The following is a 16,275-nucleotide window of genomic DNA, read 5'->3' as shown; positions in this document are numbered from 1 at the left end:
GTCCTGCTCTGCCAGTCTTCAGGGGCCACAACTAGAGGCACATTTGATGCTGCCGGGGAAGGGGGAGAACTTTACAGTAATACGTGGGAGCAGAGTGCTGGAGGCGGGTGGGCTGAGCTGGGATCGCGTGGTGCGTGCAAGAGAGGCTTCAGTTACAAGTGAGAGCTGAGCCCCCGTCGCCTGCCTTTGCTGCAGGGCACCTGCCTGGCTGGCTTCAGAATGCCACACGAAATTCCCGATCCTCGCTGCAGCCCTGCTCACCCACCGTCTTGGTGGTCACTTCATCTTTCTGCATCCCATTTGCTTCAGTCGTAAAGTGGGGTCCTCACTCCAGGTCTTCTCAGGGAGTTTGCCTGTCAAGTGCCGCTCCAGAACTGCAGGAGCACCTGTGCCGCTCTGAGTCCTCGGCTGGGCTGTGAATAGCGGGCAGTGGAGAGCTGGGGGGCGTTCTTTCAGAATTGGAGCAGGGCGGCTGTGAGAACTGATTCGGTCAGCGGAATCGTGAATTAGCCTTTCAGCCCTCCTTGATTTGGGTGGAGAAGATCTGGGAACCACCGTGTCCACGCGCCTGTCACTCTCATTTACTCTTGGAAGTAAGGAGCAGATTTAATACCACCTGTGGCTGTAGAAGTAGAGACGGGGGTTCCCACCAGGGATCTGAAGGGCCCGTCTTTGTGCAGCCTGCTGGAGGGTCTCCGTCCCCCGGACACATCCATTTTTTGGCTGAGGCTGCTGCCCTGCAGTTGAAGCCTGGCAGGTGGTCTGCCCGCAGCAAAGGGAAGACCCCCAAGACGCTTAGTGGCCGGTGACCTGTCTCACGTTCATCCTCGTGCCACTGCGTACTCGGGGTCAGATCTTCTTTGAAGGTCTCGTAGAAGAGTCTCTCCTCTGAGTGGGCACAGGTCAGGGCAGGCCTTGGGTCTGTCTTCACGGTAATGCTGCGACAGGGACACAGGACCCTGAGGCCTGCAGATGCAGCCTGGCTTAGGACATGACTGAGAGAAAACCAAATTAAACCCTGTGGGGCTGGGGGTCTTCTTGGGGGAGCCCAAGACTCTGCGACGCAGTGGTTCGGAGATGTTAACTTCAGACACGCCCCCGTTGGTGGTGAATCACATTCACGCTGAACAGCTCAGTCCCGGGGATGGTGTCTCTGGACGGTGTGTAGGACCTTATGAGGTGCATCTGTATACTGACCTCACTCCTGCCTCATCCCTAAATGCTTGGTGCACTTTTAACTCATTTTAAAGTAACTTTACAGGAATTCCCTGATGGTCCAGCTACTTTAGGACTCCACCCTTCCGTTGCAGGGGGCACAGGTTCCCTGGTCAGGGAACTAAGATCCTGCTGCGGCCTAATAAATAAATAAAAGTAACTTTAATTTTGCTACATTGTATTTATTTTTAAAGCTACCATAAAGGTTTTTGAATTAAGGCAGGGTATGCCAGGAAAAAAATATGTAAAGAGGATCTAACAAAAAAATGTTTGGTTGGTCCATCCTGAGTTGTGTTACGAAAGACATCAAATTCACAGGGTGAGAGCTAGGAGGTTTTGAGCTTGCCAGGTTCAACTGCCACGTTTCGTCCGTGGGGAGAGGAGAGGTTTGCAGAGCCATCACGGGAACGAGGGTGTCCTCAGTCTTGCTCTGGTGCCATCACAGTTGATTCGTATGCTACAGAGGAGCTGGTCCTAGTCACACCTGCTCTAGTTCAGCTGTCACTAGCAGCCCTTTCTTGCACGCTGACTCCAGCTTAACTCCGCTGTGGACCAGGTCTTCCTCGCCTCTGGGCCGCGGGTGGGCTAGTGGAGCAACTTGGTGATAGGAGGCTGGTCACTGCTGGTGCTCAGGGCAGGGAGAGGCAGTAACTACTAGCCTGTTTCCAACTATGCCTGGGTAGCCAGAGACCCAAATTTGATACTGGGCACTGTGGTCATAATCTCCGAAGACCAGAGCGGAAGCAGCAGGGTCAGATAAAGCACCAGGTACAAAGGTGTGAGTCCTAACATCTCTTGCTAGCGGGTGTGCCATCCTCTTAGACAGAGGAGCTCGGGAAACAGAGCCGCGCAGCAGCCCCTTCCTCTCGCTTTGTGAACTGCAGATTGCCCCGGCAGAAGGCCCAGACGCCAGCGAAAGGATGGTCATCATCACCGGCCCACCTGAAGCCCAGTTCAAGGTCAGTGCCAAGAACCCCTTCAGCGCTGTACCCCTGGATACAGGGCAGCCTCTTAGGGGAGGCTGAGGACCGTCAGCAGGCGCAGCCACCCCAGAGGCAGGTTCGGTTCTTCTTTGGAAGCCAACTTCCATTTCCTTTCTTCCTGTAGCCTCCCACCCACCCAGTCTCCCCCACCTCCAGGCTGCGCCCTCTGCCTGGAGCCCTCTTCCCTTCTTTCCCGTGGAATAGTGGACCTGTCGGTAGCCAGTTCAGATGGCACCCCCTCAGGGACATCTCTGATCCCTTGGTCGTGGTTTTGAAGATGGGTATAAACATGGGGTGTGAGGGGAAATAGCATGGTTTGTTGGAAGTGTTCAAGGGGGTTGCACCATTGTTTTTATTTTATATTGGAGTATAGCTCATTTATAATGTCAGTTTTAGGTGTATAGCGCAGTGATTCAGTTATACATATATCCATTCTTTTTCATATTTTTTCCCATGTGGGTTATTACAGAATATTAAGTACAGTTCTGTGTTATGCAGTAGGTCCTTGATGACTATTTTATATATAGTAGTATCTATATCTTAATCCCAAACTCCAGGGACTTCCCTGGTGGTCCAGTGGTTAAGACTCTGAGTTTCCACTGCAGGGGACATGAGTTCAATCCCCAGTCAAGGACTAAGATCCTGCATGGCGCACAGTACAGCCAAAAAAAAAAGAAAAAGTAAGCTCCAAACTCCTAATTTATCCCTCCCCCACTTTGGTAACCATAAGTTTGTTTTTGAAGTCTGTTTGTTTCTGTTTTGTAAATAAGTTCACTTGTATCATTTCTTTAGATTCCACATATAAGTGATATCATATATTTGTCTTTCTCTGTCTGACTTACTTCACTTAGTATGATAATCTCTGGGTCCATCCATGTTGCTGCAAATGGCATTATTTCATTCTTTTTTATGGCTGAGTAATAATATTCCAGTGTGTGTGTATACAAATAATATCTTTTGGTTGGAGCACTTAATCCACTTACATTTACGGTAATTATCAATATATATGTTCTTATGGCCATTTTGTTAATTGCTTTGGATTTCTTTTTTTGTAGGTCTTTTCTTTCTTTCCTCTTTTTTGTTCTCTTGTGATTTGATGACTACCTGTAGTGTTGTGTTTCAAATGCTTTTTCTTTTTTGTGTATGTACCTACTGTAGATTTTTGGTTTGTAGTTAATTACCATGAGGTTTTGATATTGCAGTGTGTATGATATGTATATATATGTATATATATATACATATCATAAACACACACACAAGACTGTTTAAAGTAGCTCTTAATTTCAAATGCATTTCCAACATCCTACATTTGTACTCTCCTCACGACTGCTGGTTTTGATATCATATTTGTGTGTGGATGGTTTCTTGCCTTTACTGTATGTTTGCCTTTACCAGTGAGCTTACCCATTTGTAATTTTCTTGTTTCTGGTTGTAGGCTTTTCTTTTCCACCTAGAGAAGTTCCTTTAGCGTTTGTTGTAAAGCTGGTTTCGTGGTGCTGAATTCTCTTAGCTTTTTCTTGTCTGTAAAGTTTTGAATTCTCCATTGAATCTGAACAAGACCCTTGCTGGGTAGAGTATTCTTGGTTGTAGTTTTTTTTTCCCTTTCATCACTTTAAATATATCCTGCCACTCCCTTCTGACCTGCAGAGTTTCTGCTGAAAAATCAGCTGATAACCTTATTGAGATGCCCTTGTATGTTATTTGTTGCTTTTCTCGTATTGCTTTTAAAATTTTTCCTTTGGCTTTGATTTTTGTCAGTTTGATTAATATGTGTCTCAGCGTGCTCCTCCTTGGGTTTATCTGTGTGGGATTCTCTGTGCTTCCTGGACTCAAGTGAGTGTTTCCTTTCCTGTGTTAGAGAAGTTTTCAGCTATTATCACTTCACATGTTTTCTCAGGCCATTTCTGTCTCTCTTCTCCTTCTGGAACCCCTGTAATGCAACTGTTGGTGCCCCAGAGGTCTCTTAGACTGTCCTCATTTCTTTTCATTCTTTTTTCTTTACTCTGTTCTGTAGCAGTGATTTCCAGCAGCCTGTTTCCCAGCTCACTTATTTGTTCTTCTGCCTCATTTATTCTATTGATTCCTTCCTTCTACTGTATTTTTCATTTCAGTTATTGTATTGTTTATCTTTGTTCTTTAAATCTCCTAGCTCTTTATTAAACATTTCTTGTATCTTCTCGGTCTGTGCCTCCATTCTTTTTCCAAGATCTTGGATCATCTTTACTGTCGTTATTCTGAATTCTTTTTCAGGCATATTGCCTATCTCTGTTTCACTTAGTTGTTCTTGTAGGGTTTTAACTTGCTCCTTCGTCTGGAACCTATTTCTGTGCCATCTCATTTTGTCTGACTTTCTGTGTTTGTGGCCTCCGTTCTACAGGCTGCCAGATTGTAGTTCTTCTTGCTTCTGTTGTCTGCCCCCTAGTGGGTGAGGCTGGTTCAGGGGCTTGTGCAGGCTTCCTGGTGGGAGGGACTGGTGCCTCTCCCCACTGGAGGGTGGAGCTGGGTCTTGTCCCCCTGGTGGGCAGGGCCTTGTCAAGGGGCATGTCTGGAGGTGGCTGTGGGCTCAGGATGACCTTAGGCAGCGTGTCTGTTGATGGGTGGGCTGTGTTCCCCCCTTTTTGGTTGTTTGGCCTGAGGTGTCCCAGCACTGGAGGCTGCAGGCTGTTGGGTGGGGCCAGGTCTTGGTACCAAAGTGGCAACCTCTGGGAGAGCTCACGCCAAGAAGTATTCCCTGGGGCCTCCACCACCCGTGTCCTTGCCCCTGCAGTGGGCCGCGGCCAACCCCCACCTCCCCAGGAGACCTTCCAAGAGCCACAGGTAGATCTGCCCCAGGCTCCTGTGGAGTCACTGCTTTGCCCTGGGTCCCACGTCACATGAAACCTTGTGTGCACCCTCCAGGAGTAGAGTCTCCGTTTCCTCCAGTGCTGTGGAGCTCCTGCACTCAAGCTCCACGGGCCTTCAAAGCCAGATGCTCTGGAGGCTCCTCCTCCAGATGCAGACCCCCAGGCTGCAGAGCCTGGTGTAGGACTCAGAACTCTCACTTCTGTGGGAGAACCTCTGCGATATAGTTTGCAGTTTGTGGAAAGCACCCCTCCTACTGTCGTGTTGTGGCTTCTTCTTTCTCTTTGGATGTGGAATATCTTTTTTGATAGGTTCGTCTTTTCTGTTGATGGTGGTTTAGCAGTTGTGATTTTAGTGTTCTCATGAGAGGTGGCGAGCTCAAGTCCTTCTATTCCACCAGCTCGTCTCCCTTCCCCTGCATTGTTTTGTTTTTGCCTTTTCACCCCTAGGAGAATTATAACTTGAGTTTTCTAAAAGTCAGAAGCATATTTATTTATAAAAGTATATATTTAAGATGTATCTGAGAAAAAAGTTAACACGTGTGAACGCTCAAGAACAATAATCCTTCAACTCATGAATGGATAAACAAAATGTGGTATACATCCACATACCAGGTATATATCCTAGTGGTGTACATCCGCATACCAGGTATATATCCTAGTGGTGTACATCCACATACCAGGTGTATATCCTAGTGGTGTACATCCGCATGCCAGGTGTATATCCTAGTGGTGTACATCCGCATACCAGGTGTATATCCTAGTGGTGTACATCCGCATGCCAGGTGTATATCCTAGTGGTGTACATCCGCATGCCAGGTGTATATCCTAGTGGTGTACATCCGCATGCCAGGTGTATATCCTAGTGGTGTACATCCGCATGCCAGGTGTATATCCTAGTGGTGTACATCCACATACCAGGTATATATCCTAGTGGTGTACATCCACATACCAGGTGTATATCCTAGTGGTATATATCCACATACTAGGGTATCATTCAGCCATGAGAAGAGTAAAATTCTGATGCATACTGTATCATGGATGAACCTAGAAAACATTACACCAAGTGAAAGAAGGCAGATACACTAGGCCACATATTTTATATTCCATTTATGTGAAACATCCAGAAAAGGCAAATCCAGAGACAGAAAGTAGTTTAGTGGTTGCCAGGGACTAGGGGAAGGGAGGAATTGGGACTATCTCCTAGTTGGTACAGGTTTTTATTTGGGGAAATGGGGTGGAAATGTTCTGGATAATGGTGATAGCTGCATAACATAGTGAATATACTAAAAACCACTGGAGTATACACTTTAAAATGCTGAATTTTAGGTTATGTAAGTTATATCTCAGTTTTTTAAAAAGTTCTTTTAGGAACTTCCCTGGTGGTCCAGTGGTTAAGACGCCGCACTTCCACTGCCCGGGGCACGTGTTCCATCCCTGGTTGGGAACTAAGATCCCACATGCCACACAGTGCGGTCAGCAAATAAATAAATGAATACATTTTTTAGGTTCTTTCAACAAGAACAATAATCTCTTGGCTACACTAGGTCTGGAGTTAGTCATCAAAGTGCAAATCCCATCACCACCACCCTTGCCTCCATCCTTTAATAACCAGAGGTCTGAACATATCATGGTGGGAGGAAATTAAGAATTCTCTGAACAGATTCATTCAACCAAACATTTACAGATGCGTAGGATACGGAAATAAGATGTAGTTCCACCCTGTCCCTACTCACAGAAAGCTTCCTGTGTGATCGTGTGTAAACCTGAAGACACAGGAGTGTCTGTGCACGTCTGCAAGGTGCACTCCGTGGGTGGGGCGGGCATGCAGCCGCCGGGTCTGAGCCAGCTGAGCAGGCCCTGGTGAGCTTGGGGCTGGGGCCGTGCCATTGCCCGGACTCACTGGTTCCTACAGCAGTACTGCTAAAGCAGGTTGACCTGTCTTGCTCTCTCAGGCCCAGGGACGGATCTTTGGGAAACTCAAAGAAGAAAACTTCTTTAACCCCAAAGAGGAGGTGAAGCTGGAAGCCCACATCCGAGTGCCCTCCTCTACAGCTGGCCGTGTGATTGGCAAGGGCGGCAAAACCGTAAGTGTGCTCTGAGCTGGCCTCATCTCCTGGCCTGACTTCCCTCAGACCCCCACGGGCTCTTCAAAGGACAGAAGTGTAACCAGCATCATCCAGAGCGGAGGGCCCCAGATCACGGTGCTGAGCCAGACGCTGGAACACCAGGGTCCTGGTGTCCAGAACGCCTGATCGAGGCTGCGTGCTGGCAAGTGAAGACAGGACGCGTGCCTCCTGTCCCTGTAAACCCGCACACAGAGCAGCAGGAAAGTGACAGGGAGCAGAACCCCACCCGGAGTATACGGACATGCCTGGGAGATAGTATGGGTTCTGGTTCCAGACCACTGCCGCGGAGCAAGTCACAGGAATGTTTTCGATGTCTCCCTTCACAGGTGAACGAACTGCAGAACCTAACCAGTGCAGAAGTCATCGTGCCTCGTGACCAAACGCCCGATGAAAACGAGGAAGTGATTGTCAGAATCATTGGGCATTTCTTTGCTAGCCAGGTACCTGTGCTGTGAGGGGCCATCTCTCCTGCTGTAATCTCTTCTCAAGTCTCTAAGCTCTTGGTGACCTGTCCGGTAGCCCCAGGCAGTATACATGCCCCCAACCCTGACCCCCACGCACGGATGGAACACGGCAGGGGTGACTGTTCCTTGGCTAACCGCTGCTCTCCTAGGCCTGCTAGAGGAGTCTGAGGAAGGGTATAGAGCTTTGACATCAAGTCAGCACAGTTTAGGCCTCTGAAATGCTGAATTTTGGGCTCTCCTATTCCTTGTCCTCCTGCCCAGGCCTCAGTCACAGCCTTCCTTGCTGGGAGCCACATACCAGGCAAGGGCCACTCTGGTCCCTGAGGACCAGCCTGGGGGCCAAAATTCCACTATTACGGGTTAAAGACTCATCTCAGGAGACCCTGATTTCGCTTTCCTCTCCTCTGCTTCACTATGACACCCCCCCATTAGGACTCAGGACTCCACACAGCTGCTCCTCTTCCAGTCAGAAGGGCCAGAGACTCAGCATTACGTGACCTGGTTCTTGTTGATGCTTTTTGGGTTTTGGAGTAGAGCAGTCCAGTCCTTGTCCCAAAGGAGCAGAGGAGGTCTAAGCTGACGCTGCAGGTTTGTCTGAGTGTCAGCCTGTCCTCTCAGTGCCATGCCTTCGCTGGGACCTGCCCCGCTGTTGCCCTCTGCGCCCCACCAGCACCCTTTCAGACTCCTACAGTCAGAGCCCGACCACGCCACCCCTGCGGCTCTCCCATCCCAGCTCCTCCAGTGCCCCGGGTGTCGGTCTCAAAGGCCGGGCTCCTGCAGGAGTTCAGTCTGCAGGGTTCTCCCTGCAGTGGGAGCAGCAGGGTGGGTGAGGTGGCAGGTTTGGGCTGCTGTATTTTCTCCACTTGTTCAGGGTAGAGTGTCTGGGCCAGTTTCTCACTTTCTCCCCATCCCGTTGTCCATCTTTCCCCGCCATACACCACTGTCTTCGCAGTAACTCAGGGCGAGGTGGGGGCAAGCACTGGACACGGGCACGTGTGTAGCTCGAAGGGAGGATGCCACCTGACCTCTGCAGGTTCCCTAGTCACGGATGCCCTGGTTCAGCTTCTGGGGGCCTCCCCTCTTACCTTCCACCCAGCAGCCTCAGGGGAGGGCTGGGGAACTCTGCCATATCACGTCCAGGCAGAAAAGGCCTCAGTGGGTAGATGACACTTTTCTGAGTTTACCACCTCCTTCTCCCCCAAGTCCCAACCCTGCTTCCCCACCCCCCCACTGCGTGTCCTCAGAACTGGGTTCCTTTTCTCCCCCTGTCCCCCTCCTCTCCCTTGCTGCAGACTGCACAGCGCAAGATCAGGGAAATTGTACAGCAGGTGAAGCAGCAGGAGCAGAAATATCCTCAGGGAGTCGCCTCACAGCGCAGCAAGTGAGGCTCCCACAGGCACCAGCAAACAACGGATGAATGTAGCCCTTCCAACACCTGACAGAATGAGACCAAACACAGCCAGCCAGATCGGGAGCAAACCAAAGACCATCCTGAGGAATGAGAAGTCTGCGGAGGCGCCAGGGGCTCTGCAGAGGCCCTGAGAATCCAGGGGGCCGGTGGGGGGCGGGGCAGGAGGGCAGCCGTGTCTCCGCCCAGCCTCCCGCCGCCCCGAGGGCCTCTGCAGGCTTCCCAGCCATCCACGTCACCATCCACTCGGATCCCTCCTAACTCCCACCACGCTATCCCTTTTAGTTGAACTAACATAGGTGAACGTCTTCAAATCAAAGCAAAATTCACGCCCTTTTTGTGGAAAATTGTCTCTGTACATGTGTGTACATATTAGAAGGGAAAGATGTGAAGATATGTGGCCTGTGGGTTACACAGGGTGCCTGCGGCATTAATATATTTTAGAAATAATATATCAAATAACTCAACTAACTCCAATTTTTAATCAATTATTAATTCTTTTTCTTTTTAAAGAGAAAGCAGGCTTTTCTAGACTTTAAAGAATAAAGTCATTCTTTGGGAGGTCTAATGGTTTAGTAAGGAGCTTCAAGGCCACCCATACAAAATTCAGCCGGAGGGAAATGTTGTTGAAAGGACACTCACAGCAGTTCTGGATCACCTGTGTATGTCAACAGAAGGGATACCGTCTCTCTGAAGAGGAAACTGTCTCTTCATCCCTGTCTAGCTCACACACCCATTTCTCTTTGCTTCACAGGTTTTAACTGGTTTTTGCATACTGCTATATAATTCTCTGTCTCTCTCTGTTTGTCTCCTCCCCACCCCCTCCCTCCCCATCTTCTCCATCCCCATTCTTTTTAATTCCCTCATCCCTCTGTCTCAATTCCCATATCTACGCACCCCCCAGGCAAAGCAGTGCTCTGAGTATCACATCACACAAAAGGAACAAAAGCGAAACACACAAACCAGCCTCAACTTACACTTGGTTACTCAAAAGAACAAGAGTCAATGGTACTTGTCCTAGCATTTTGGAAGAGGAAAACAGGAACCCATCAAACCAACCAACCAAACAAAGAAAAATTCCACAAAGAAAGAATGTATTTTGTCTTTTTACATTTTGGTGTATAAGCCATCAATATTCCGCAAAATGATTTCTTTCTTTAAAAAAAAAAAAAAAAAAAAAGAATACGGAGGAAAATAGCAATTTACACGAGGTTGTTGGCCCAGGGCGTTAAATTTACAGATTTTTTTAACGAGAAAAACACACAAAAAAAAGCTACCTCAGGTGTTTTTTACCTCAGCACCTTGCTCTTGTGTTTCCCTTAGAGATTTTGTAAAACTGATAGTTGGAGCATTTTTTTATTTTTTTAATAAAAATGAGTTGGAAAAAAATATCAGCTGCCAGCCTGGAGAAGGTGACAGTCCAAGTGTGCAACAACTGTTCTGAATTGTCTTCCGCTAGCCAAGAACCTATATGGCCTTCTTTTGGACAAACCTTGAAAATGTTTATTTAAAAAAAAAAAAATGACAAAGAAAAACAGAGAGAGAAAATATTGGAGATGTTCTGAATTTCAATAGGGTACGCGCCATTAGGGCTTTTTGCGCTAAAGGATGAACATGTACTGGTTTATGTGAACAAGCCATTTTACCACCAGACTGCAATGCCAGTTTCCTCTACTGCAAACAGTGTTCTGTGACAAAAACAAAAACAAACAAAAAAGAAATATATCCAGCTAACAAGATCCTGGTGTCTTGGTCTCTTATTTTCCTAAGTATTACCCATCCCGCAGTTCAGCTGAGTTCCACCCTGAGGGGACTGTAGGGAAATGAGTGGCATGTACTGTCAGGACTGGGATGCTACCCTGAGGCCGGCTTCTCCAGACAGGTCTCTGAGAGAAGCTAAGCTAGGTCAGTGGCGCTCAGACTGTGTTCCTCAGACCCGCAGCATCAGTAGCACGTGGGAACTTGTTAGAAACGCAGCTTCTCGGGGTCCACCTTGAGTCAGAAATTCTGCGGGTGGAGGGTGGGGCCTAGCGGTCTGCTTCACTGAGCCCTCTGGGTGATTCCTGTGTGCGCTGAGGTTTGAGAACCACAGAACTAGAGGGCTGGATGCTGACTGCATAGTAACTAGGGAAGGCCAGCCCCTATCTTAAACTTTAAGCCTGGCCAGGGAAAGAGCTTATTTTTATGTGGGGGAAAGGAAGCGGATAATATGCCTGACAATTTAAGGGAAGAGGTACTGCCTTCACCCCGCCCAGAAGCCCAGCTGTATTTCAGGAGGCATGGTGAGTAGCCCTGAACATCCCTTCTATCCCGGGTAGTTTCCCTCCAACTTTGCCTGAAGACAGTCTTGTTTCCTCCCACACGACGCTACGGAAAGGAAGGATGAAAGAGGTTGTTTGCAAATTAGAAGAGGATTCCGGCAGAGAGGGAGAACTTAAAAACATGAGAAAAAGGATCCATAGAGGTTTGGAGGGGTTTCATCAAAGAAAGGAAATGATGAGCCCTAGACAGAAGGCATCTTGACAGTACAGGAAGCAAGGGTGGAAGAAAACACTGGACTTCTAAGGGAAGCAGGGGAAAACTGACAGCCTGGCATCAGCTAGGATGTGAATGACTCGGTGACTGAGTAGACAGAGGTGGGATAAGGACTTCAGGAGTATGAAAAGCATTTGGCCTAGTCTTATTCCTGCATCTCTGGGGAAGACGTGGGCAACAGAGGCATCCCCATGTGAAGGATGATGAGAGAAGCCCCACAACTGTAGAAATTTAGAGACCAGCCTAAACTATACCTGCATCCCAATCTTTCACTGTCTCGAAGCCTGATGGAGATTGCCTTGACGTGCTACTGCTAACACCTAATAACACTGCTGGCGAAGCCCCTGACGTTTACTGTCAACTGTTGCCGCCTTTTATTTCCTCTCTGCGTTCCCCTTAAGATGCTGGTGAATTAAAACTTGAGACTTACCCCAAATGCAGGTTAATTTTCTATTCTAGCTCACATCAAACACATAAAGTCACTGTCTCTCTAGAAGCTATGAGTGCTTGTAATATCTCTTGCTCTCACAGAAACAGCTGGCATGAGAAGAAACCTCACGGAACAAAAATATATTGATCTCAATCCTCCTGTCTTCTCTTGCAAAAGTAGGGATCCAAGGTACTTAGTTTATTCCCATTTTAGGATCTAATCTCTCAGACGTGGTTGACAGTTACGAGTGAAGAATATTCCTATGTGCCTCCAATAGCCTCCAGTGATCAGGGCAAACGCTGAATGAAATACCAGACTCGATCAGATTCTTGTTTCAGTTTGTAATTTCAACAATTCCCAGGATAAAAGATTCCCTGACTTCTGTGACTCCTCCATCTCATTGTCCAATAGCTACCCAACTACATCCAGTCACCCTCACTGAACCTGGCAAAACCTATTCTTGAGTCTAAATTCACAGAACAGCAGTATTGAGAAAGGACGTCTGAGGTCATCTGGTCTACTTTCCTAATATGGAAAAATGTCCTCTAGAAACTCTCTCCAATGCTTGGCTACCCACCGGTGAGGGCAAACGCTGCTTCTAGGGCAGACAGTTCTGTCGTCACACAGTCCAGCCTCATAGATCTTCCTTGCACTGATCTGAAGTCTGCTCACCCTACAACCATCACACACCAAATCTGCCACACATTACTTAGGACAACTCCTCTAATGTCTGCAGACAGCTGTCTTGTCCTCCCTTCACTCAGTTCCTCCAGTCTTCCCTCACCTCTAGGACTTGCTTTCTCTCAGCTCTGAAAAATCATATTATGAAGGAATAGAGCCCCCACCTCCTGCATCCTACACCTTAGAAGCCACAGTAACTAGTGGTCAGCATGGGAGGCCCTGCTCAACAGACAGAGCAAGGGGCTGTGGAGGGAGCTTACTGGGGTGCAGCTCGCCTTTGCCCTAGGCAGGCCTGAAAGCAGGGGTGGGTGCCCCTTGCCTGTACCAGATCTCTGCCACTTGCACGTTCTCTTCAGGAGAACAAGTAAGCCCAGACCCAGATGTTTTCTCCCTGGTTGCCTGTACACATCACAGACTCTTGGAGGCCTGTCTCCTCGTCTGTAAAATAAAAGTTTGAACACAACAAAACCTTTGATTCTAACTAATGTATAAGAAGGGACTTTCAAGTCAAAAATGGCTCTGGTTAGCAGCCTTCAATGTTCCTTCTTACAATTTCTCATTAAACTCAAGAAAGAAAACAAGGGCATAAAAACAGACTAAAAAAAAAAACCAACAACATCACCAAAAAGCAAGGGAAATCAACAGTAATTATAAGTTTTACACAACTGGAATGGGAAAGCTTCAGTGTTCAGCACGGTCCAGTTTCACGGAACTGCTTTTTAAACCGATGGGAAAATTCATACTTGCCCATCCCCAGGATGCACCCACCACTGGACGGAATGCAGATGTGGAGGTGAGAGCCACGCTGGAACCGGAACAGCCATCTCAAAACACAGAATGAAAGCCAAGTGTCAAGGGAAGCGCCTGTCACTGTGACACTGCTACAGCAGTGCTGGGCTGCTTAGGTTCAAATTGGTACCTGAGAGAGCAAATTCAATCTTTCTTAACCCATTGTGAATACAGCCTTTGTTATAGCAACAAACTAGCATCTTAATATAAGCAGGCAAAAAATAGATTCAGATCTAGATAGATTTGGCATATTTTTTGGACAGAACTAAAATTCTAATTGGATACAGACCCCACCCCACCCCACATTTACTTACAAAATAAAAAAACAAAAATCAAGGTAGTTTCAGGTATCTCTGTTCCACTACTAAAAGCCAGTTTTGAGGGAAAACAAGTTTTGAGGGAAAAAAGGGCAATGACTTAAGAATTTCTATACCCAGTCAAGTTCTCATCATATGTGAAAACTTCAGAATTCTTATTTGCAAGGATTCAGATCAGATTACTTGTATGTCCTTGTAAATAAGTATATGAAAATATTTCCAGCTAACTAAAAATGAGGCCAGATAAAACTCATGTTTTAAAAAAAACCTAAATGTAAGCTGATGCAACCAGTTAAACAAGAAATACTTAAACTGTTGTAAATACAAATTTAGAGCTGAATTATAACTATATTTAAAACTGAATTTAAATACCAAAAATTACCCTTGTAGAGGACGCAGAGAGAATTATCAGAATAGTAAAGTTCCAAAATACATACTACGTTAACAAAGACCAAGAATGTGAGAGGTATATGGGGACACTGTGTGTGTGTGTGTGGGGTGGGGGGTGGCAATGAAAGTGTCATAAATAGGACAAAAATTGGTAACTGTGCTACTGGCGGAACAAAAATCCATGGTCTCATTTTCCGAGGCCCCTACGCAGACTGTTTCCTAGTCTACCAAGCAGGACCCTGTGGACGTGAGGCTGAGTTCTCGCCAAAGGCGTGGGAGCAGAAGTGGTCTGTGCCACTCCTAGGCCTGGCCCGTTCCCCTCTCCCTCCTCTCCGGAGGATGGCTGCACAGTCAGGAGTGCAACGCTGTAGGGCAGGGGTTGACAACCCTTTACTGTAAACAGTAAAAGTATTTTAGGCTTTGCAAGTAAGACTGTGAGGTGATATAAATGATGTTACTCCTGTGGAGGGAAATTTGGCAAATTACAAATGCTAGATATTTGACCCAGCAGTTCCACTTCTAGGAAGTTATCCCCAAAGATGATGTGTTGGCAGAAACAGGAAGTGACATGAACAAGGCACGTGCATAGCAGCATTATTTGTAACAGAAAATGATTGAGAGCCTAAACATCCATCGTGAGGGGACTGGTGATAAACCACAGCACCTGAAACAATGGATTCTCATGAAATCTTCAAAATCAGACTTGTAGGGTTCTGTCAAAAAGACATTAGAACCTAAAATGGGGCAATCTGGACATCAAAAAGAATAATTAAAAATGAACGAAAACATCATAGGGCTTGGCCAAGAAGGAGTAGGAAGACCCTGAGCTCACCCCCTCTCTTGGGCACAGCAAAATTACAAACATTTACAGAGTGACTATGGATGAGAAAAACCAGAAGACTAGCCGGAAAGATCTACAACTAAAGATATAAGGAAGGAACCACAACAAGACGGGCAGGAGGAGTGGAGCTGCAATACAGTCAAGACCCATACCCCTGGGTGGGGGACCCACAAATGGGAGGATGATTACCATTCAGAGCTTCTTCCCGAGGAGCAAGGGGTCTGAGTCCCACATCAGGCTCCCCAACACAGGGGTGCACTGGGAAGATGAGCCCCCACAACGTTTGGCTTTGAAGGCTAGTGGGGCTTACTTTTGGGAGATCCAGTGGGCTGTAAACTCTGCTCTGACAGGGTGCACACAAAATCTCACATGCTTCAGGACTCAGTGCAAAAGCAGTAATTTGAAAGGAGCCTGGGTCAAACCCACCTGCTAAGCTTCGAGAGTCTCCTGGAGAGGCAGGGAGCAAGTAGAGCTCACCCTGGGGACAAAGACACTGACAAAAGCCATTTTTGAGAGCTCCTTCTACCGTGGGGACACTGGTGCTGTCAAGTGCCATTTTGGAATCCTCCCTCTAGCTTATTAGCCTCGGGGCCCAGCCCCACCCCTGTCCACCAGCCTGTAGGCCCATGTACTGGGTCACCTCAGGCCAAGTAACTAGCCAGGTGGGCGCACAGCCCCACCCATGAGCAACCAGGCTGCCTTAAGACCCCTTAGCCCACAGCCATCCCTGGACACAGCCCTGTCCACCAAAGAACCCAGGACCTGGACCCAGACACCCAGTACACAGGCACTAGACTCAGAACCTCTAAGACCCTGCTGCCAGAGACTCTGCACTAGGGCCAACACTAACCCTAGAACCTGGCTTCATGCACTGGTGGGTGGGCACCAGCCCCTGGGTCTCCTGGACACTGACCCCACTCATAAGTGGGTGGACAGCCGGAACAGAACCACCACGGCCCCACAGCCTGCCTTATCAGGACTCTGGCAACACACCAGCAGGCCAGCGCCACCCCCAGGAGCCCCAAGCTCCGGCCCTTTCCATCAGCAGGCCAACATCACCTTTGGGACACCTTGGGCACATCAGCCAGAGGTCTTTGGATCCAGCCCCACCCACCAGTGAGCTGGCAGTAGCTCTGGGACCCCCTGGGCTGTGGCCTCACACATCAGCAGGCCAACACCACCTCTGAGAGACCATGGACTACTCAACCAGCCACCCCGGGATCCAGCCCCACACACAGTAAGCCAGCACCAGC

General features: G+C 48.0%; 1 protein-coding gene across 4 annotated transcripts in view; it reads left to right on the top strand.

Annotated features, from left to right (window-relative positions):
* The window catches only part of IGF2BP2 (insulin like growth factor 2 mRNA binding protein 2), a 158,279-nt gene extending 146,277 nt beyond the window's left edge, over window positions 1-12,002 (top strand). For all 4 annotated transcript variants that reach the window (XM_057740066.1, XM_057740068.1, XM_057740067.1 and 1 more), the window contains 4 exons: window positions 2,100-2,174; window positions 6,994-7,125; window positions 7,494-7,607; window positions 8,924-12,002. In XM_057740066.1, the coding sequence (XP_057596049.1) occupies window positions 2,100-2,174; window positions 6,994-7,125; window positions 7,494-7,607; window positions 8,924-9,016 (414 nt within the window). In that variant the 3' untranslated portion in view covers window positions 9,017-12,002. The remainder of the gene's footprint in view (window positions 1-2,099; window positions 2,175-6,993; window positions 7,126-7,493; window positions 7,608-8,923) is intronic.
* The last annotated feature ends 4,273 nt before the right edge of the window (window positions 12,003-16,275 follow it).

This window comes from Hippopotamus amphibius, chromosome 6, assembly GCF_030028045.1.
Source record: "Hippopotamus amphibius kiboko isolate mHipAmp2 chromosome 6, mHipAmp2.hap2, whole genome shotgun sequence".
In the NCBI taxonomy this organism is placed as follows: Eukaryota; Metazoa; Chordata; class Mammalia; order Artiodactyla; family Hippopotamidae; genus Hippopotamus; species Hippopotamus amphibius.
The sequence above is the reverse complement of the archived record's forward strand: the minus strand, read 5'-3'. Positions and strand labels throughout refer to the sequence as shown.